General features: G+C 44.9%; 1 protein-coding gene across 1 annotated transcript in view; it reads left to right on the top strand.

Annotated features, from left to right (window-relative positions):
• Nucleotides 1-22,055, top strand: part of PAPPA (pappalysin 1) — a 191,968-nt gene that overhangs the window by 16,290 nt on the left and 153,623 nt on the right. Inside the window, exon 2 of the mRNA XM_058159425.1 lies at nt 16,075-17,146. Coding sequence (XP_058015408.1) covers nt 16,075-17,146 — 1,072 coding nt within the window. The remainder of the gene's footprint in view (nt 1-16,074; nt 17,147-22,055) is intronic.

Genomic DNA, 22,055 nt, shown 5'->3' on the forward strand with positions numbered 1-22,055 from the left:
ACATTCTTGAGGGAATTATTTGTTTAGCAGAGTGATGGCGTTTGGGAAAAAACTGTCCTTGTGTGTAGTTGTTCTGGTGTGCAGTGCTCTATAGCGTCGTTTTGAGGGTAGGAGTTGAAACAGTTTATGTCCAGGATGCGAGGGGTCTGTAGATATTTTCACAGCCCTCTTTTTGACTCGTGCAGTATACAGGTCCTCCATGGGAGGCAGGTGGGTAGCCATTGTTTTTTCTGCAGTTCTAATGATCCTCTGAGGTCTGTGTCTGTCTTGTTGGGTTGCAGAAAGAGCAGGAAAAGTTGAATTCCTTAGGGCCCTCCTAAGTGTGCACCGCAGGTAATTCTACTTCCCACTCCTTTTGAAGGCTCTTCTTTGAGAAGAAACATCTTCTGCTTTCTTAAGGTTTTATTCCCTGGCAGCGAACAAGGCTCTGTCAGAGGTCAAGACGAAAAGTAAGGAGGAGGTCAGGGCAGGCTCCTTGAAACAGCCTCGGGACAGTATAACCGTGGTCCCTTGCGCAGAAGGCGTTTCAAAGGCCGCTGAGTTTGGGCCATGTCAACACTCAGCATCCCTAACTGCCTCCCTTTAGACAGAATGATAACAGATACGCCCGGTGTTTCCAAAGCAGAAGGAAATGTTAGCAAACATCTCCTTTTTTCATTATGCAAACATCTGCCCTGCGAAGGACCCTGAAGGATGCTGGAGAGCTGGGACAAGAAGAACGCTTGGCTAGTGCTCTACAGGATCTTCCTTTCCCTCCCTCCCTCCCTCCCCTTGGCATGCAATTCCCCAAACGACAAAGAGGGAGGGGGGAACGCCTTGCATTGTTGGTGTGTTTGTTGGTTTTGTAGGGGTAGGATCTGCGAGAAGGGGAAATGCAGGCCAGAATAATGGCCAGACACGTTTGTGACCTTGCTGTGATAGCGGGAGCTTCAAAGCCCTCCCTGCGAAATGAAATTCGAAAGAGCACCGATAACAGAAGCTGAATTGTGTGGTGTGTTTTTTGTTTTGTTTTTTGGTGGGTTTTTTGGGTGGTTGTTTGTTTCGGAGACCAAGGAAAGTTTGGAGAAACCAAGAGAGAGAGAGAGGAATAGATTGCAACGTGCTGGGATGATGGGCAGCTAGCCTTAATCTAAAAACCCCGTAAAATGATAAGCTTTCCTCCCCACCACACCACCTACTTTTCGGCCAGTTAGACGTTAGAGCTGTTATCCTGTTTTTCTGATGCAAACACCTGAATTGTTGACTCTGCTTCCCTTGTTTGCTGTTTTCTTACCTTATCGTCCTCTTCTGAGTTCCTTCTCTTTCTATCTTTCTGTCCTTGGTGCCCTTTTTTTTCCGCTCTCCCCCGCGGTATCTTGCAAAAAGTTGTCATCTGTTTGCCGTAAGCTTGACAAAGCAAAGAGAAGGCGTCTGATAACTTTGATTTTTTTTCCCGTCCTTCCTTTGTGCCTTGAGACCGAGCTCTGTTTGCAGAGAGGAGGCAAGGTATACTGAGATCACACACAGCCCTACACACACACACACACACACACACACACCATCACAAGTGACGGGATCTTACATCTTGGCCCTAAAGCGTTCAGAGTTGTAAGATGAATGGCCATGAAAACAGGACCAGATTCGGCCCATTCTGAAACATTCTCGAGCAACCGCCTGCTCAAGCAGGAGACCCTGTAAGATTTCTGACAGATGGCAGTCCAGTCTTTTCTTGAAAGCCTCCAGAGATGAAGGTCCCACAACTTCTGAAGGCAACTTCTGTTCCATGGGTTGGTTGCTCTCCTTGTCAGGAAATTTCTCCTTATTTCTAGGTTGACTCAATCAATCAGAATAGAGTTGGAAGGGACCTTGTAGGTCATCTATTCCAACCCCTCATCAAGCAGGAGACCCTACACCATTTCTGACAGATTTCAGCCCAATCTCTTCTTGAAAGCCTCCAGGATGAAGCTCTCACAACTTCTGAAGGCAACTTCTGTTCCATGGGTTGGTTGTTCCCACTGTCAGGAAATTTCCAGGTTGAATCTCTCCTTGATCAGTTTCCATCCATTGTTCCTAGCCTGACCTTCGTGTGCATTGGAAAATAGCTTGACCCCCTTCCTCCTCTCTGTGGCATCCCCTCAAATATTGGAAGACGGCTATCCTGTCTCCCCTGGTCCTTCTCTTCGCTAGACTAGCCAGGCCCAGTTCCTGCAACCGTTCTTCGTATGTTTTAACCTCCAGGCCCTTAATCATCTTGAATATCTAATATTCATTAGCAGTAAAGAGGAACCGAATTGCATAGACCAATCAATAGGCCATTCATTCATAATAAATGCAACTGATAGGCCTCCACGTTCCGTTGCTGAGCGCCATAAACATATTTTTAGTACAAGGCCTAAACTGCAACTATAATTAAACAGTTATTGTTTCAGTGCCATTCTGGTCTGGATGCTTTTGAAACGTAGGCAGGATAAATACAGCAGAAAGAGTCATAGATGGGGTAGGTTGTTCTTGTATTTATTTGATGGGATGCTGTGATTCTCCCCCCACCCCTTTTCCCTATAGTATATTCTGGGCTGTATAAGCAATCTTTCATTGTGCCTTTCGAACAGTTTATATAGCAGGGGTCGCCAAGAGTGGTGCGGTGGCCTAGAGGTGGCGCTCTCACCTCACAATCAGGAGTTCGATCCTAGGTAGAGGCAGATATTTCTCTCTCTGGTCACAATAAGAATATATCTGGCTGAACGAAACTCCTCATTGGTGACGGGAAAAGCATCCGGCCAGTAAACACTCCACTAGCTCCGTTCAGTTGCCCAGATTCCACCCCGCAAGGGATTATTCGGTCGTTAAAAGAAAGCTAGCAGGAGTCCCCCAATTCCCAGTCTGTGGACTGACACCATCTGCATATGCCTGGGGTGCAGGCGGCATTTGAACCCGCGTCCTCCCCTCTCGGTTCATGGAAAAACTGATCTCCACGGAACCGGTCTGCGGCGCCCAAAAGGTCGGGAGCATCTGTTGGACAGCCTCCTTGGTTTCTGACACTTCCAATCGATGCTTAGGGAAGTGATTTGCATGAAAGTCCTATGGGATTTAGTCAGATCTGGAAGTAGAGAAGAGGCAAGGAAGATGCTAATGAAACGGATCATGTAGCATAGGGGTTCCCTTCCCCATTTTTTTTTCCTACTGTGGTTCCTACTCTAGATGACTGCTTTGGTTGCACTCATCCTGATGGGTGAAGAGTCTTCGTAGAGCGAGATTCTTCCTGCCCACCTCTTCTCAAAAGCCCCTGATGGATTTCTGGACAACAACCTAGTTTTTGGGGTCTTCGGTAGGTGCCCCTTGACCCACCAGAAGTCCTTCAAGAAAAGACATGGAAGGAGGAACAACAAACACATTGAGCTCGGATGAATGAATCGGAGGTGAAACTCCATCATCTAGAACAAGGGTCACCAACCTTTCAGACCTCAGAGACCACTAAATTCATAATTTTAAATCCCATGGACCACTAATATGTTGTGCCTAATGACTGGCTGGGTGTGTGTGGCTAGATGGTCATGTGACTGGGTGGGTGTGGCCAACTTGATGTCACTCACGTCGAGGGGCGCCTTGCCAGCCTCTACTCACCCCCTCCCCTCCCAGCCACTTCTTGCCTGCCCTCCCGGGCTCCTTAGGGCCCCGACAGGAAGCAGTTTATTTATTTATTTATTTACATTTATATCCTGCCCTTCTCCGAAGACTCAGGGCGGCTTACAGTGTGTAAGGCAATAATCTCATTCTATTTGTATATTTTTTACAAAGTCAACTTATTGCCCCCCCAACAATCTGGGTCCTCATTTTACCTACCTTATAAAGGATGGAAGGCTGAGTCAACCTTGGGCCTGGTGGGACTAGAACCTGCAGTAATTGCAGGCAGCTGTGTTTTAATAACAGGCTATCTTACAGCCTGAGCCACCACGGCCCACTTGCTGGAGCTAAGTTGCTGGAGCTAAGCAGCTACCATGAGAAAGAGTTGGCAAAACAGCTCAGTTCAAATTGGATCTGACCGAGAAGGAGGCTCAGCAGAAGCACCTCACTGAGGACTATGAGCATAGGCTTTCCAAGCAGAGGGAAGACCTGCGGGAGTGCAAGGCCAGGTACCGGCGCCTGGAGGCTCAGCGGGCTGAGATCGTCAGCCAGTTCCAGGCCATGATGCAGCCCCACTGGAACGAGGCCCTCCAGCTCTTCGCCATCAGTGGTGCTTCCCTCTAGCCTTCACCCAAAGCCCCTCACCAGGAGGCTGAAGCAGACCCCAAGTTAGAATTTCTCCCCCCCTTCTGACCCACACAAAGAGACCTCGAAGTGGGAGACTCTCTGCAGCAACACAAACGTTCATTGCACGTATCTGTCCCAGGGGCCGTAGTTTGAAGACCCCCGATTTAGTGCAATATAAGAAAATGCAAATAATTTTTCTGCGGACCACCAAAATTTTCTCGCGGACCACCCGTTGGTGACCGCTGATCTAGAAGACCTCAAATGATGCGTTTTTTTGGGGGGGGGAGGGTCTTTCTGTGCAGCATTCTATAAACGTCTCCTGAGCCCCTCAACCTCTGCTTTCCATTATCCTGGAGTTTGAAGGAAAGGTGGGCCGAGGGCGAGCTGCTGCGTTTCCGAGCAGAAAAGAGGCAGCGGAAAGAAAACGGTGTTAGATTTTACAACTGTTGCTGGGAGAAACCAAGCCAGCTTGCACTGGGAGGGTGGGGGGAAGACCCTTTGTCAGCCAGGGGGGGTTGGGTGGGTGGGGAGGACGCGAGACCTTTGCGATGGTGCGGACGATTATTTAAATTGGGCGTGTTGCACGCTCAGCCACTGCCAGCGGGAAGCTCTTCTCCGGAGGTTCTCGCTGGCTTGCGTTTGGTCTAGCCTGCAACTTCTTGTATTCCCACCAGCCTTGTTAAAAAAAACAAAAAAAACACCAGTTTGTGTTAAAAAAAACAAAACAAAAACCAGGGTTGTGTACACGTTTCCCTGGGGTTGCTGGCTCAGGAACGGGCTTCACGGCAAAGTTTGGGATCGAAGTGGGCTTGCTCGCCTGTTTTCAATTGCAGGGAGGAGAGGTGGTCCTATAAACCTGGCTCATAAACAGCCCCTTCCTCCTCCTCTCCTCCAAGTTGAAAAGGGAAAGAGGCAAGTTTCGGAGGGGATTGGGAGCCCCTCGTATATTGTCTTGCTGGCTGAAAAGCAGGGGTCCTGCAGGATTTCAGGCCTCCTTCTGCTTATAGGAATCACTTTTGACAGACAAGGTGGCCCCGCTACCCACAGAAGCATCTCTGGTTGGAATCTGGTCTCTTTCTGGCTGCCACCCGTGTGGAAAATGAACTTACTAACAATGTGCAGGATCTTTCTTTTCAAAAAAAAATGCTTCTAGCCTTAACCCAGTTGTGAATATAGGTCTCTTTCTTTCTTTCTTTCTTTCTTTCTTTCTTTCTTTCTTTCTTTCTTTTTCTTCCTTCCTTCCTTCCTTCCTTCCTTCCTTCCTTCCTTCCTTCCTTCTTCTTCCCTCCCTCCCATCTTTTTCTCCTTCCTTCCTTCCTTCCTTCCGTCCTTCCTTCCTTCCTTCCTTTTTCCCTCCCTCTTTTCCTCCCTCTTTTCCTCCTTCCTTCCTTCTTCCTCCCTCCCATCTTTTCTCCTTCCTTCCTTCCTTCCTTCCGTCCTTCCTTCCTTCCTTCCTTTTTCCCTCCCTCCCCTCTTTTCCTCCCCTCTTTTCCTCCTTCCTTTCTTCTTCCCTCCCTCCCCTATTTTCCTCCCATCTTTTCCTCCTTCCTTCCTTCCTCCCTCCCTCCCTCCCTTCCCGATTTTCTTCTCATGTGAGTTTTCAGACACAGCCTTTTCAAAATTACATTTCCCCAGTTTCTTGAATCAATTGGCCATTGCTCCAAATATCACCTTTTCCTTCTTGACTTTTCCCGCCTGCAAGATTGGTTTATTTCTTTATTCAATTTATATTGATCTTCTGGATATAAATGTCCCCTATTAACTGAAGTTCTTCCAGTCTCCCTCCCTCCCTCCCTCCCTCCCTCTCTCTCTCTCTCTCTCTCTCTCTTTCTCTCCCTCTCCCTCTCCCTCCCTCTCTCTCTCTCTCTCATACGGTTGGACTGAAATGTATCTTGTGCTTTTCTAAACGATCGTTTATTGTGGAATCAACACACTGAACTCTAAAAGGAAGGTAACAACGGTATGCAGATAATATTGGAAGACTGCTATCATGTCTTCTAATATTTGAGAGGCTGGCACGGAGAAGAGCGGGGTCAACCTCTTCTCCAAAGCACCTGAGGGCAGGACAAGAAGCAACAGATGGAAACGTGTCAAAAGAGAAAACCGACCTGGAACTGAAGGGAAATTTCATGACAGTTATGACAATTAATCAGTGGAATCACTTGCCACCAGAAGTTGTGGGTGCTCCAACACTGGAGATTTGTCAGAAGAGATAGGACAACCATCAGAAGTGGAATTCACATAATTTACCTACCAAGTTCGCCCAGCACCGAAAATATGAGTGTGTGCTCCACCTCCTTGCATGCCGCAGGCCTTCCGCATATTTATTTTATTTTTATTTTTATTTATTTATTTTGTCACAGTATATATAAGCATAAGTATGAAATAATTATACAGTATATAAGTATATACATAAGTATGAGTATGTAATAACTATATTAATTGGATATAACGAAAGGAAAAAATAGGTCAGGAATGGTAGGCATGTTTGTGCTCTTATGCACGCCCCTTATGGACCTCTTAGGAATGGGGTAAGGTCAATAGTAGACAGTTTTTGGTTAAAGCTTTTGGGATTTTGGGAAGAGACCACGGAGTCAGGTAGTTTATTCCAGGCATTAACAACTCTGTTACTGAAGTCATATTTTCTGCAATCAAGATTGAAGCGGTTAACATTAAGTTTAAATCTATTGTTTGCTCTTGTATTGTTGTAATTGAAGCTGAAGTAGTCTTTAACAGGAAGGACATTGCAATAGATGATTCTATGTGTTAAGCACAGGTCTTGTCGGAGTCGGCGGAGTTCTAAGTTTTCTAAACCCAGGATTTCAAGTCTGGTGGCATAAGGTATTTTGTTGTATTCAGAGGAGTGGAGAACTCTTCTTGTAAAATATTTCTGGACACGTTCAATTGTATTGATGTCTGAAATGTGGTGTGGGTTCCAGACAGTCGAGCTGTATTCAAGAATTGGTCTAGCAAATGTTTTATATGCTCTGCTTAGTAGTGTAGTGTTTTTGGAGAAGAATTTTGGAGAAGGTTTACTCGCATGCTTGCCTTCCCCGCACGCTCCTGAACTCAAAAACATGCCTTAATAAGACTGCATAGAGCCAGGGTGGGTGGACGAGCCCGCCTGCGATTTCCGCTACCGATTTGCCCGAACCGGCTGAATACCACCTTTGACAATCATTTGTCTGAAATGATATAGGGCCATGATGGCGAACTTAAAAAAGTGGCACGCAAAGCCATGTCGCCTTGCATGCGCAGCCTTGCCTGTTTGTCTTTCGGGTTTCTGGCGTGCATGGGCGCATGATGATCAGCTGTCCTTTGCACTCACGGCAGTGCCAAAAACCAGTGTGCGTAGGCGCGCTGGCCAGCTGATTGTCAGTGCACATGCGCACCAGAACCTGGAAGTTCAGCTTTTCCGGAGTGCGATAACTTCGCACGCGTGGCAGTGCCGAAAACTGGCCTGCGCATGTGTGCCGGCTAGCTGATCGTTGGGTGCGCATGTGTGCTAGTTCAGCTTTTCCAGAGCGCAGCCCCGATGAGTGCGCATGCATGCGACCTTTCCGTGCGACCTTTTGGCACTGAAAAGGTTCGCCATCACTGGTATAGGGGGTTGGACTAGAAGACCTCCAAGGTCCCTTCCAACTCTGTTCAGCTGTCTCACAGTCATGTATGGATTTGCAGGTGTGGTGGGGAGGATCCTTTTTAACTGTCTTGATACACCTGAGAAAATGAAAAGCAAACAGCCAACTCTCCAGCAAGTTACACAGAATGTTCGGCTTCTCCCAATCTTCACGAGAGTTGGTTCTCGGGAGGTCTAGTTTCACTGGTGGGATTCAGCCAGTTCGCACCACTTCGGGAGAACCGGTTGTTAACTTTCTGAGCAGTTTGGTGAACTGGTTGTTGGAAGAAATCATTAGGGCAGAGAACCGGTTGTTAAATTACTTGAATCCTACCACTGTCTAGTTTCCATGGGTTGAAACAATCCATGGATTCCGCGATTGGACTTGGGAAATGTTTACAAACATTCCAACAGCTCCTAAAATTGAAAGGGCCGATCATTCTTCAAAACAACTAAATCAAGGATTTAGTTAAACTGGCGCGTTCTAGACTTTTCATCCGTCCCAGGACAGCTATTGGCAAGGAACTGTGGGAGTTGTAGGTTAAAATATTTGGAGGCTGCAAGGTTGCCAATGCGAGAACAAGATGGGAAAACTCAACGGATGTTGACAAAGATGAAAGTTTTCCTCCTTCTCTCCAGGTGTCTGAAAAGCCTGGACCATCCATCGTTTTGGCTGCCATCCTAGCTCTTTGTGCCAAAAGCAGCCAGCGCTGTAGTGAGGGTGGGCTAAGACGGAATATCATGAGAGCTGAATGAAAGTTTATTTCTACTAGGTAGCCAGAAACGTAAATCTGTTAACAGAGTTGGAAGGGACCTTGTAGGTCATCTAGTCTGACCCCCACCCAAGTAGGAGACCCTACACCACTTCTGACAGATGGCAGTCCAGTTTCTTCTTGAAAGTTTCCAGGGATGAAGCTCCCACAACTTCCGAAGGCAACTTCTGTTCCATGGGTGGATTGTTCTCACTGTCAGGAAATTTCTCCTTATTTCTAGGTTGAATCAATCAATCAGAATAGAGTTGGAAGAGACCTTGTAGGTCATCTAGTCTGACCCCCACCCAAGCAGGAGACTCTACACCATTTCTGACAGATGGCAGTCAGGTCTCTTCTTGGAAGCTTCCAGGGATGAAGCTCCCACAACTTCTGAAGGCAACTTCTGTTCCATTGGTTGATTGGTCTTCTTGTTTCCAGGTTGAATCTCTCCTTGTACCGTTTCCACCTAGACGCTATATAGGGAGTCCTTGATTCATGACCATAATTGAGCCAAATGTTTCTGTTACTAACATCTGTTAGGGTTAGGGTTAGTTTCTCCTATCTGATGACCTTTCTTGCCACAATTGTTAAGTGGATCCTTGTAGCTGTAGCTGTTAAATTACCCAACTAAATGGGGATTTCCCCCTTAACCTTGCTTGTCAGAAGATCGCAGAAGGAGATCACGTGATCCCGGAATACTGCAAGAGTCCTAAATATGAGTCAGGGGCCAAGTGTCTGAATTTTGATCGCACGATCATGGGGATGCTGCAGTGGTCGTGGGAATACCATCACTGATTGAATCCCCTTTTGGCTGTCAAGTGCAAGAAACCAGGATCCAGGATAAGAGTTCCAAATGTATCCCCGGCAATTTACACACAGGAATCTGATCTACTAAGGGTCAATGCGAATCGGTGCCAGACAAGAGCCAACTCACTTCAAGGGGGGCTGGATGAAGGTCTCTTTCCAAGGTGTAGGGACTCCAGACTGATGACGCATTTGACCCTCCCCTCGCCTGTGCTAGCAGTCACTAGCTAAACTGTTACCTAGTTTGGGTAATGAAACGTCTTCAAGAAAACAAGCAAGCTCAGAGAGCACCAAGGACCCCACAGTTGTCGTCCTCCTCCTCCTCCTCCTCCTCCTCCTCCTCCTCCTCCTCCTCCTCCTCCTCCTCCCTCTCCCTCTTCCTCCTCCTCCAAACCCAACTCCCTTCTAGCACTGATGATGTTACCTAGTTCGGTTAATGAAATGTCTGCAAGAAAATAGCCAAGCTCAGAGAGCACCAAGGATCCCCATGGCCCTCCTCCTCCTCTTTTCTTTCTCCTTCTCCTTCTCCTCCTCCTTTCTTCCCTTCCCCTTCTCCTCCTTCCCCATCCTTCTCTTTCTCATTTTCTTCTACATTCTTCCTTCTCCTCCTTCTCCTCCTCCTTTTTTCCCTTTCACTTCTCCTCCTCCCCATTCTTCTCTCCTCCTTTCTTCTACATTCTTTCTTCTCCTTCTCCTCCTCCTTTCTTCTCTTCCCCTTCTTTTCCTTTCCCATCCTTCTCTTCCTCCTTTTCTTCTACATTCTTCCTTCTCCTTTTCCTCCTCCTTTCTTCCCTTCCCCTTCTCCTCCTTCCTCCTCCTCCTATTCTTCTTCCTCCTCCTCCTCCTCCTCCTCCTCCTCCTCCTCCTCCTCCTCCTCCTCCTCCTCTTCTTCCATCTTCATCTCCCTTCCTCCTCCTCCTCCTCCTCCTCCTCCTCCTCTTCCTCCTCCTCCTCCAAACCCGACTCCCTTCTAGCACTGATGGTGTTGCCTTGTTTGGGTAATGAAACATCTGCAGGAAAACAACCAAAGAACTCACGATTTTCAACCCTGAGCTACAAATATTCTCCTTTATTGGTACTTTATAAACTTTATAAGGGCTACTTTTTAAAAATGTTAAGGAGGGATTCTTCAAAGCTGTGGGCAAACATGAGTTCCCTTCTACCCACAGGTTCTCCTCTTCCAACAAGAAGAGTCAGAAACAAAAACCGAGTCTCTTCCCCTTGACGGTTACAACTTCTGAATTGTTTCGGGTTCGCTTGGGAGAAAGGGATGGGAGAGTTTTGAGCTCGGCGAAGAGAAGTTTTTCTCTGCTCTTTGGGTTGTTTCTAACTCTGCCCAACAGCCACCACCAGCCCAAGAAACCTCCCCTGACTTTTGGCAATATGTTGGGTCAGTCATCCCCAACTTTATTCAGTTGCATGCACCATGGAAATAGTTAACCCAAATCTGTCTCTTGTAATTATTTTCTGCTGCCCAGAAGAAAGCTCCGGATAGGTTCTCGTAGAATTGTTGCTCTTTCAAGCGTTCTGCGGCAAATTTGATACGAAGTGATTAAAGCATGCAAAGGAGAAAGGACGGAGCTCCAACCTTTTTTCCTCCCCGTCCATGGGCCTCTTTGACTGCAGCTTTGATTGTTGACCGAAATTCCCCTTTCATAACTAAGACCTGTCACCTTAGGTTGGATTATCCCAGCCATGAAAGCCATGACAACTTCCAGAAGTTACTCAGGGGGAAATTAGCTCTCCTTGTTTTTCTGCAGTACGTGACCGGTGGCCTATCCCCACCCAGATCTCTCCTCCTGGAAGGTTTGATATAAACAGGGTCCTGTCCTCCCTTCCGTCTTCCCAATCGTGTTTCCATCACCCTTTTTTCCCGCGTTTGTGAAAGGCAAACGTCTCATCGAGAAGCCCGCCATATCGTGCACACCGGTCCTTCTCCCTTGGGCGCCCGCCTCTAAAGTTGTTCATTGGCTTTAGTTCATAAGTTGTTGTGGCTTCTGTTGAGTATTGCATCTTAGAATAATTTACTACATTTTATTTTATTTATTTATTTTGTCAAACACAACAGTATATATAAGCATGAAATAACCCTACGAATTGGATACAATCAAAGGGAACATTAGGACAGGAACGGTAGGCACGTTTGTGCTCTTATGCACGCCCCTTACAGACCTCTTAGGAATGGGGTGAGGTCAATAGTAGGTAGTCTTTGGTTAAAGCTTTGGGGATTTTGGGAAGAGACCACAGAGTCAGGTAGTGCATTCCAGGCATTAACAACTCTGTTACTGAAGTCATATTTTCTACAATCAAGATTGGAGCGGTTCACATTAAGTTTAAATCTATTGTGTGCTCATGTATTGTTGTGATTGAAGCTGAAGTAGTCTTCGACAGGAAGGACATTGTAGCTGATGATTCTATGAGTTAAACTTAGGTCATGCTGAAGGCGGCAGAGTTCTAAATTTTCTAAACCCAGGATTTAAAGTCTGGTGGTATAAGGTATTTTGTTGTGGTCAGAGGAGTGGAGAACTCCTCTTGTAAAATATTTCTGGACACACTCAATTGTATTAATGTCCGAAATGAAGTGTGGGTTCCAGACAGGCGAGCTGTATTCAAGAATTGGTCTAGCAAATGTTTTGTATGCTCTGGTTAGTAGTGTAATCATGTAGTCCTTGAGTTACAACAGTTCATTGAGTGACCGTTTGAAGTTACGATAACTTACAGTCAGAGGTGGGTTTCACATTAATTGTATCACCGGTTCACCGCACACCAAAAATGTGAGCTTGTGTGCGTGTATGCTCACTTTGCGCATGCGTGCGGCTTTCTGCACATGCACTTTGCTCGTGCGCATATATGTCTGCAGCTTAGAAAATGTGGCTAAATAGGATGATATAGTGCCAGGGTGGGTGTGCGGGTCCATCCGCAGGTCGCCACTACCGATTCGCCCAAACCGGTCCGAACTAGCTGAATACCACCACTGCTTACGACTGTTTTTTTCACACCTATGACCGTTGGGCCATCCCCAGGGTCATGTGATCCGAATTCTGACACTTGGCAAGTGGCTCACATTTATGACGGTTGCTGTCTCCCAACGTCAAGTGATCCCCTTTGGTGACCTTCTGGAAGGCTGAGTCAACCTTGAGCTGGTCAGGATCGAACCCCTGGCAGTCAGCAGAATCGGCCTGCAATACTGCATTCCAACCACTGTGCTACCATTGTCCTGCTTTCTACAATGTTCCCCCAGAGTCCTGGTGGCACAGTGGTTAGAATGCAGTATTGCAGGCTGACTCTGCCCACTGCCAAGAGTTTGATCCTGATCGGCTCAAGGTTGACTCGGCCTTCCAAGGTCAGTAAAAAGAGGAACCAGATTGTTAGGGCCAATACACTGACTCTGTAAATCACTGTCAAGCACTGTGAAGCAGTATATAAGTCTAAGCGCTACTGCTATTCGTTCCTTCCTTCCTTCCTTCCTTCCTTCCTTCCTTCCTTCCTTCCCTCCCTCCCTCCCTCCCTCCCTCCCTCCCTCCCTCCCTCCCTCCTTCCTTCCTTCCTTCCTTCCTTCCTTCCTTCCTTCCTTCCTTCCTTCCTTCCTTCGTGACGCAATGGTTAGAATACAGTATTGTAGACTGGGAAAACCAATTTCACTTCAGAACTTAACAAACTTCAATGATTCACTTAACCACTGTGACAAGAAAGGTTGTGAAAATAGGGAAAAGTTCACATAACAACTGCCTCGCTTAGCAACAGAAATTTTGGGCTGAATTGTGTTTGTACGTTGAGGAGTAGCTAGCTGTACTTGGGTTCTCTGAGTTGGAAGTAAGTTATCAATAAAAGACTTATTCAGCTTATATAATTTTTATCTTTTCTGATTGCTAGCTGCCCAGAGATACCGTGAGGTAGGATGGGCAGCTGCTAAATTTTACAAATAGACAAAAATAAAACAAATAATACTAATAAGTTCATTTGAAAATTAATCAAGGAGAGAATCAACTTAGAGCTAAGGAGAAATTTGCTGAGAGTGAGAACAATTAATTGGCTTGATTTTTTTAAATTTTTAAATTTTTGAATTTGAACAATTTTAACTGGGGTATTTTATCATGGGTCAAATTTGACGGTTTTAATTTTCGGCCATTTATAGAATATGTATTTTAATTGTTGTTTTAATTTGTATATTGTTCTGTTTTAATCTGGCTGTACACCACCCTGAGTCCTTCGGGAGAAGGGCGGTATAAAAATCTAATTAATTAATTAATTAATTAATAAACAAACAAACAAACAAACAAACAAACAATTAATCAGTGGAATGATTTGCCTCCAGAAGTTGTGAATGCTCCAACACAGGAGGATTTTAAGAAGAGACCCAGACAACCATTTGTCCGAAATGGAATAGCGTCTCCTGGTTGAGCAGGGGGTTGGACTAGAAGACCTCCGAGGTCCCCTTCCAACTCTGTTATTCTCTTCGTTTCATGTATTATTTTTCTTTTAGCTGTATCCTTCATTTCAATCTGTGATTGGATCCCGAACAAGGATTCCATTGCTGTTCTGGCGGGCAAAGGTTTTGACTGTTGTCTTTTTAAGAAAAACAACACCGGTGGCATTTTATAATCATCATGGCCCAGTCAGTGGTCGTGTGGCATTTTGCAAACCCTGCAGCCCAGTTTAGAAAGAGACGAGGAAAGGGAAAAGGAATGGGAAGCTGGTGTTAAAGAGCCTAGCGAACGTTATTGAAATGAGATGTATCTTGGCTTCGTTTCAATGGCGTATGAGACTTAGCGGGTTTGTGGCAAAGCCGGCCGTAAGTATGGCATACCACAGCTAAGTGTTTCATCCTCAAACAAAAACCCAGCTCCCTGTTATTAGGAAGCTGGCACTTCTGCTTTTTTTATTTTATTTTATTTGCACAGGCCTCTAAAAATACAAAAGGGATTTTTTTATAAATAGGACCCACCCACTGTCCGTTTCCTTGCGTCGGCAAAGTAGGCGGTAAGAGACGAAGGCAGGTCTTCCCTGAATCGGATCAGGCAGAACGTGGGAGCTGAGCCTCCTCTGAGTCTTTGGAACCAAAACAGAAGCAGTGATAGTAAAGACCTTGAGACCCTCATTTGGGTCTGCTGCTAATCACCTTGGAAGCAAAATCGGAGCGGTGATGGTAGAGGAATCTCTTCTTGTCTTGAGAACCTGATAACGCCCCCAGTTCGACCCCCCCCCTGCAGAGCTGTTCCTCAGTTTGTCTGTAGAGGTGGTGAAATGCAGAGGGAGTAGAGCAGAGGTGGGTTTCATATAGGTTTACCACTGGTTAACCCCAGGCGCGTGTCTTCCGCTCATGCGCCTGGCCTTGAAAACATGGCTAAATAGGATGGCATAGCAGTTGCCGCTACCGGTTTGCCTGAACCGGCTGAACTGGCTATTGGAGTAGAGACACTAGTGCCAATTCAGATACCTTGATGACAAAATGCATGTTCTTGCTGATGACTCAGTGGGGTACCTTCTTACCTACATACTCAATCAAGGTTGTAGCCCACTTCGTTTCCTTTTGCAGAAGTTTAATATGTAGTGGGGCCCATCTTCTCGGTCTTCTCCTACCTCCCACACTCTTTGGTATTTGACTACCTCCTTCCATCTCGTTCCGCTCTCCACACATTATAAGGGATGTGTTAGATTTTTGTGGGAAGGTAGAAATGATGATTGTTGGCTTACAGCAGGGGTGTCAAACTCAAGACCTGCGGGCCAGATCTGGCTCTTGGGCCCACCCTGGAAACAGCAAAGGACTGGCCCATGATGCCTCTGCCAGTGAAAACAGAGCTCGGGGAAGTTACGTGAAGCCTGTTCGAGCTCTGTTTTCAGCCGCGATGGCTTCCTGCAGCTCTCTGCCAGTGAAAATGGAGCTCGGTGGGTCACGCAGCCTTCCCGGGCTCCTTTTTCACCAGCAGAGGTCTGCAGGAGGCTGTCGCGGCTGAAAACGGAGCCTCGATGAGTGACATCAAGCTGGCCATGCCCACCCTGGCAATGCCCCCAGCCCCCCAAGATGAAACACAACCCTGATGCGGCCCTCAATGAAATCAAGTTTGACATCACCGGCATACAGGGTCAGAAAGCATTGGGCAAGTAGATTTCTTAGGTTTTCGAAACCCGTCTGGATGAGGACTGACAATATAACTAATTGTAAGCCAATGCATCCTCATGAGAGATTCTCAAGCCAGTTTCCAGGAATTCTTTCTGGAAAACGGCCAAAACTTTGTTCATCGTTTGTTCACACGGTGTTCGATAACATGAGATGAAACACCTTCTACCTCTTGTGCACAAATAAGTAGCTTACATTCCACCCGTTCTCTCTCGCACGGATTTGTACGGAAGAATTCTAGGAACTGCCATTTTGGGGAAGGTTCTGAGAATTTCGCTCACGAATCGTTTGATAATGAGGATTTGGTTGAATTAATTGACATTAAGCATATACTTCAAGGGGCATTAATGAGAGTTCTCGTGATGCTGAATATTAGACAACTTTCGGCTGAATGTTGGAGTGATGGATGGGGTCAAGTAAGTGCTGAGAAACAACAGCTGAATCTAGGGATGGACCACTTCTGGTCCAAATTAATCATGATATCATGATATGTTGCTCTCACTCATATTCACTCTCTTCTCCTTTCTTTTCTTTTTTGTGTTGGGGACACTTAGGATTATATGACAAATGTTCTTACACCACCCTGGACCGAGGATGGGTTTTGGGAATTAACAACATCAGTGACCAAGGTAATCGAGATCCCCGCTATTTCTTCTCACTGAAGACTGACCGTGCCCGGAAGGTCACCACCATCACGGATCACCATAGCTACCTTCCGAATCAGTGGGTTCATCTCGCCATCACTTACGATGGACATTTGATGAAGATGTACGTGAACGGTGCCCAGGTGGCGGCCAGTAGAGAACAGGTAGGGAGTATCTTCAGCCCTTTGACTTTGAAATGTAAGATCCTTATGCTGGGTGGCAACGCCCTAAACCAAAATTACCGAGGATACGTAGAACATTTTAGCCTTTGGAGAACAGTCCGTTCTCAGAAGGAGATATTGATGGACATGACTCTGGTGGCTCATGAAGTAGATGTTCCTCTACCTCAGCTAGTGTTTCAGGAGACTTTACTGAATGTGAAAAGCAACTGGTCTCCCATGAAAGACAACCCACGTCTTCCTCTGACCGAGTTCACCTCCCACTCGGGCTACCTGTTGGATACCAGCCTGGAGCCTCCTCTTTGTGGCCAAATGGTTTGCGACAATGTGGAGGTCATCGCCAGTTACAACCAGATCCCGACCTTCCGTCACAGGAAAGTGGTCCGTTATCGCGTGGTGAACATTTACGACGACCATCACCGCAACCCGACCATCAGCCAGCAACAAATAGAGTTCCAGCACCGACAGCTGAACGATGCTTTCGGCCCGTATAACATCTCGTGGGAAATAGAGGTGCTGGAGATCAACGATTCCTCCCTTCGCGACCGCCTCATCCTGGCCAACTGCGAAATCAGCAAGATTGGAGACGAGAGCTGCGATCCGGAGTGCAATCATACGTTGACCGGCTTCGACGGAGGAGATTGCCGCCACGTGCGCCAGCTTTCCTTCAACAAGAAGAAACAGAATGGCGTTTGTGACATGGATTGCAACTCCGAGAAGTACAACTTTGACGGCGGGGATTGCTGCAATCCGGATATAACCGATGTCACCAAAACCTGCTTTGATCCCGATTCTCCCAACAGGTAAGCATCTTCAAATCACACGTATTCCATCTGCACATGTTCTACAGGTGGTCCTTGGTTTTCAACCATCCATTTAGTGACCGTTTGAAGTAAGAGCGGTACTGAATAAGCGACTGGTGGCCGTTTCTCTTTCTTACCATGGTTGCAACATGTAACATGACCAAAATGTGGGCGCTTGGCAACTGGCATGTATTTACGACAGTTGCACTGGGTCCTGGGGTTGCGTGGCCACATTTGCAAACCATTTTCAACAAGCAAAATCAGTGGGGGAAGCCAGATTAGCTTTACGACTACATGATTCACTTAATGATTGCAGTGATTCGCTTAACAACTGTGGCAAGAAAGGGGCAAAACTAAAATAGAATGGAATAGAATAGAATATAGAAAGTGGAATGGAAGAATAGAATAGAGTAGAGTAGAGTAGAAGAGAAGAGAAGAGAAGAGAAGAGAAGAGAAGAGAAGAGAAGAGAAGAGAAGAGAACATAGAAAGTGGAATGGAATAATAGAATAGGAAATGAATTAGGGTAGGGTAGGGTAGAGTAGAGTAGAATAGAGTAAAATAGAATAGAGTAGAGTAGAAGAGAAGAGAAGAGAACATAGAAAGTGGAATGGAATAATAGAATAGGAAATGAATTAGGAGTAGAGTAGAGTAGAATTAGAATTAGGAATACAGGAGAATAGAAAATAGAATAGAATAGAGTAGAGTAGAGTAGAGTAGACTAGAGTAGAGTAGAGTAGAGTGAGAGAGAACATAGAAAGTGGAATAATAGAATAGGAAATGAATTAGGAGTAGAGTAGAGTAGAATTAGAATTAGGAATACAGGAGAATAGAAAATAGAATAGAATAGAGTAGAGTAGAGTAGAGTAGACTAGAGTAGAGTAGAGTAGAAGAGAACATAGAAAGTGGAATGGAATAATAGAATAGGAAATGAATTAGGAGTAGAGTAGAGTAGAATTAGAATTAGGAATACAGGAGAATAGAATAGAAATGAATTAGAGTAGAGTGAGTAGAGTAGAGTGAGAGTAGAGTGGAATGGAATAATAGAATAGGAAATGAATTAGGAGTAGAGTAGAGTAGAATTAGAATTAGGAATACAGGAGAATAGAAAATAGAATAGAGTAGAGTAGAGTAGAGTAGAGTAGAGTAGACTAGAGTGAGTAGAGTAGAAGAGAACATAGAAAGTGGAATGGAATAATAGAATAGGAAATGAATTAGGAGTAGAGTGAGTAGAATTAGAATTAGGAATACAGGAGAATAGAAAATAGAATAGAATAGAGAATAGAGTAGAGTAGAGTAGAGTAGAGTAGAAGAGAGAGAATAGAATATAGAAAGTGGAATGAAAGAATAGAATAGAATAGAATAGAATAGAATAGAATAGAATAGAATAGAATAGAACAGAACAGAACAGAACAGAACAGAACAGAACAGAACAGAACAGAACAAGAGTAGGGTAGGGTAGGGTAGGGTAGGTTAGGGTAGGGTAGGGTAGAGTAGAGTAGAGTAGAGTAGAGTAGAATAGAAGAGAAGAGAAGAGAAGAGAAGAGAACATAGAAAGTGGAATGGAATAATAGAATAGGAAATGAATTAGGAGTAGAGTAGAGTAGAATTAGAATTAGGAATACAGGAGAATAGAAAATAGAATAAAATAGAGTAGAGTAGAGTAGAGTAGAGTAGAGAGAAGAGAAAATAGAAAGTGGAATGGAATAAGAATAGGAAATGAATTAGGAGTAGAGTAGAGTAGAATTAGAATTAGGAATACAGGAGAATAGAAAATAGAATAGAATAGAGTAGAGTAGAGTAGAGTAGAGTAGAGTAGAAGAGAACATAGAAAGTGGAATGGAATAATAGAATAGGAAATGAATTAGGAGTAGAGTAGAGTAGAATTAGAATTAGGAATACAGGAGAATAGAAAATAGAATAGAGTAGACTAGAGTAGAGTAGAGTAGAAGAGAACATAGAAAGTGGAATGGAATAATAGAATAGGAAATGAATTAGTAGAGTAGAGTAGAATTAGAATTAGGAATACAGGAGAATAGAAAATAGAGTAGAGTAGAGTAGAGTAGAGTAGAGTAGAGTAGACTAGAGTAGAGTAGAGTAGAAGAGAACATAGAAAGTGGAATGGAATAATAGAATAGGAAATGAATTAGGAGTAGAGTAGAGTAGAATTAGAATTAGGAATACAGGAGAATAGAAAATAGAATAGAGTAGAGTAGAGTAGAGTAGAGTAGAGTAGAGTAGAAGAGAACATAGAAAGTGGAATGGAATAATAGAATAGGAAATGAATTAGGAGTAGAGTAGAGTAGAATTAGAATTAGGAATACAGGAGAATAGAAAATAGAATAGAATAGAGTAGAGTAGAGTAGAGTAGAGTAGAACATAGAAAGTGGAATGGAATAATAGAATAGGAAATGAATTAGGAGTAGAGTAGAGTAGAATTAAAATTAGGAATACAGGAGAATAGAAAATAGAATAGAATAGAATAGAATAGAATAGAATAGAATAGCAATAGCAATAGCAATAGCACTTAGACTTATATACCACTTCACAGTGCTTCTCTAAGCAGTTTACAGAGTCAGCCTATTGGCCTCCAACAATCTTGGTCCTCATTTTACCAATCTTGGAAGGATGGAAGGCTGAGTCAACCCTGAGCTGGTCAGGATCGAACCCCTGGCAGTCAGCAGAATCAGCCTGCAATACTGCATTCCAACCACTGTGCTACCATTGTCCTGCTTTCTACAATGTTCCCTCAGAGTCCTGGTGGCGCAGTGGTTAGAATGCAGTATTGCAGGCTGACTCTGCCCACTGCCAGGAGTTTGATTCTGACCGGCTCAAGGTTGACTCAGCCTTCTATCCTTCCGAGGTGGGTCAAATGAGGACCCAGATGGTTGAGGGCAAGAGGCCGACTCCGTAAACCGTTTAGAGAGAGGGATGTAAAAGCACTATGAAGCGATGTATAAGTCTTAAAGTGCTATTGCTATTAATGATACTTAAGTACCACCTCTGATGCATTTCCCTCCATAAAAATGTGATGATGCTAGTTGTTGGCTGAGTTTTGGGAGAATCTGGTTTTTATTTGTTTTTGGAGGGGATGAATTATGTGCCACCGAGTCATTTTTGATTCTTGGTGACCGCGCAGATAATAAACGTTCTGAAAACAGCTTGGCTTTTAACCAAGGCTCACTTAGTTTCTCATTTCACCTGCTCCTCCTACCTCATTCTGCCTTAGTAATATTATCTCTGCGGAGACTGGAACATAAGTGTACCCTAGAGGGTAAGGAAGCCATTCTGGGTTCTTTTTGTGAGTATTTTATACCAGCAATAAACTCAGGCAGAACCAATAAAGCTGGAGGAACATGAAAAAGCAAATGAATTTGTACCTTTCTGGAAGGACCATCTGAAAATTGTATCAGGAACGAGATGTGTCCAGAGACATGAATTCAGACCGGTTGCCTGGTTTTAAAAGCCTTTGCTGCCCCATTAACTTGGTTTTGATGGATGGCACATCGTTTTTTAAACCATAAGGAATCTGTCTTAGCGGTAACTATTATTTGGACTCCGGTGTGACTTGGTGGCGATTCAAGAAAGCTTTGGCACAGCCTGTAAAGAGAAGCCATAAAAATTAGTAGCTGGCAAAGCCTTTTGAGGTTTGATAGATGGGGAGATGAAACACTCCAATTATTCTTTGGATTTCTGGGGAAGAGACCTGGGCAGAAAAAATTTCCTTGCTCTAGCTATGAGTCTGCTTGTGTTTTAAGACGTTCCAAAATCTTTAGGTAGAGGGAGGGAGAAAGAGAGACAGAGAGAGAAAGAAAGAATGAGAGAGAGAGAGAGAAAGAATGAGAGAGACAGAAAAATGAGTCCGTGTGTGTGTGAGAGAGAGAGACAGAGAGAGACAATGAGAGAGAGAGAGAATGAGAGAGAAAGACAGACACACAGAGAAAGAGAGAGAGAGAATGAGAGAAAAAGAAAGAACGAGAGAGATAGAAAATGAGAGTGAGAGTGAGAGATAGTGTATGTGTCTCTGTGTGTTTGAGAGAGAGAGAATGAGAGAGAGAGAGAGAATGAGAGAGAGACAGACAGACACAAACACAGAGGAAGAGAGAGAGAGAATGAGAGAGAGAAAATGAGAGACAGACAGACACAGAGAAAGAGAGAATGAGAGAGAAAGAAAGAATGAGAGAGACAGAAAATGTGTGCTGTGTTTGTGTGCATGTGTGTGTGTGTGTGTGTGTGAGAGAGAGAGAGAGAGAGAGTTTTCTTTTCCAAAAGGAAAATATATATTTCCCTTTTGGAAAAGAAGATTACCTGTCTATTATCCTGTGGCTGTTCCCTTCAGCCAAGGCCTTATATTATAAATCAGCTTTCACTGGGAACCCCCCTCCCCGCCCAATGGGTAAAGCAAGGATCAGAAATGCAAGAAATAACAGAACGACAGTATTGGAAGGGACCTTGGTGGTCTTTTAAGTCCCATTCCTTGCTCAAGCAGGAGACCCTATGCTATTCAGGACACGTGGTTGTCCAATCGCTTCTTAAAAACCTCCAGGGATGGATGGAGCACCCACAATTTCTGAAGGCAAGCCATTCTGCTGGTTCAATCAATCAATCAATCAATCAATCAGAACAGAGCTGGAAGGGACCTTGTAGGTCTTCTAGTCTGACCCCCTGCCCAAGCAGGACACCCTATACCATTTCAGACAGGCGGCTGTCCAGTTTGGTTTTTTTTAAAAAGGACCCACTGTTCCACTGGTTAATTGACCTGACTTTCAGGAAATTTCTCCTTGGTTCTAGCTTGATTCTCTCCTTGATGAGTTTCCATCCGTTGCTTCTTCTCCTGCCTTCTGGTGTTTTGGAGAATAGGTTGACACCCCCCCACACTTCTTTGTGGCAGCCCCTCAGATATTGGAAGGC

Source organism: Ahaetulla prasina, chromosome 16 (assembly GCF_028640845.1).
Source record: "Ahaetulla prasina isolate Xishuangbanna chromosome 16, ASM2864084v1, whole genome shotgun sequence".
NCBI classification, from domain to species: domain Eukaryota; kingdom Metazoa; phylum Chordata; class Lepidosauria; order Squamata; family Colubridae; genus Ahaetulla; species Ahaetulla prasina.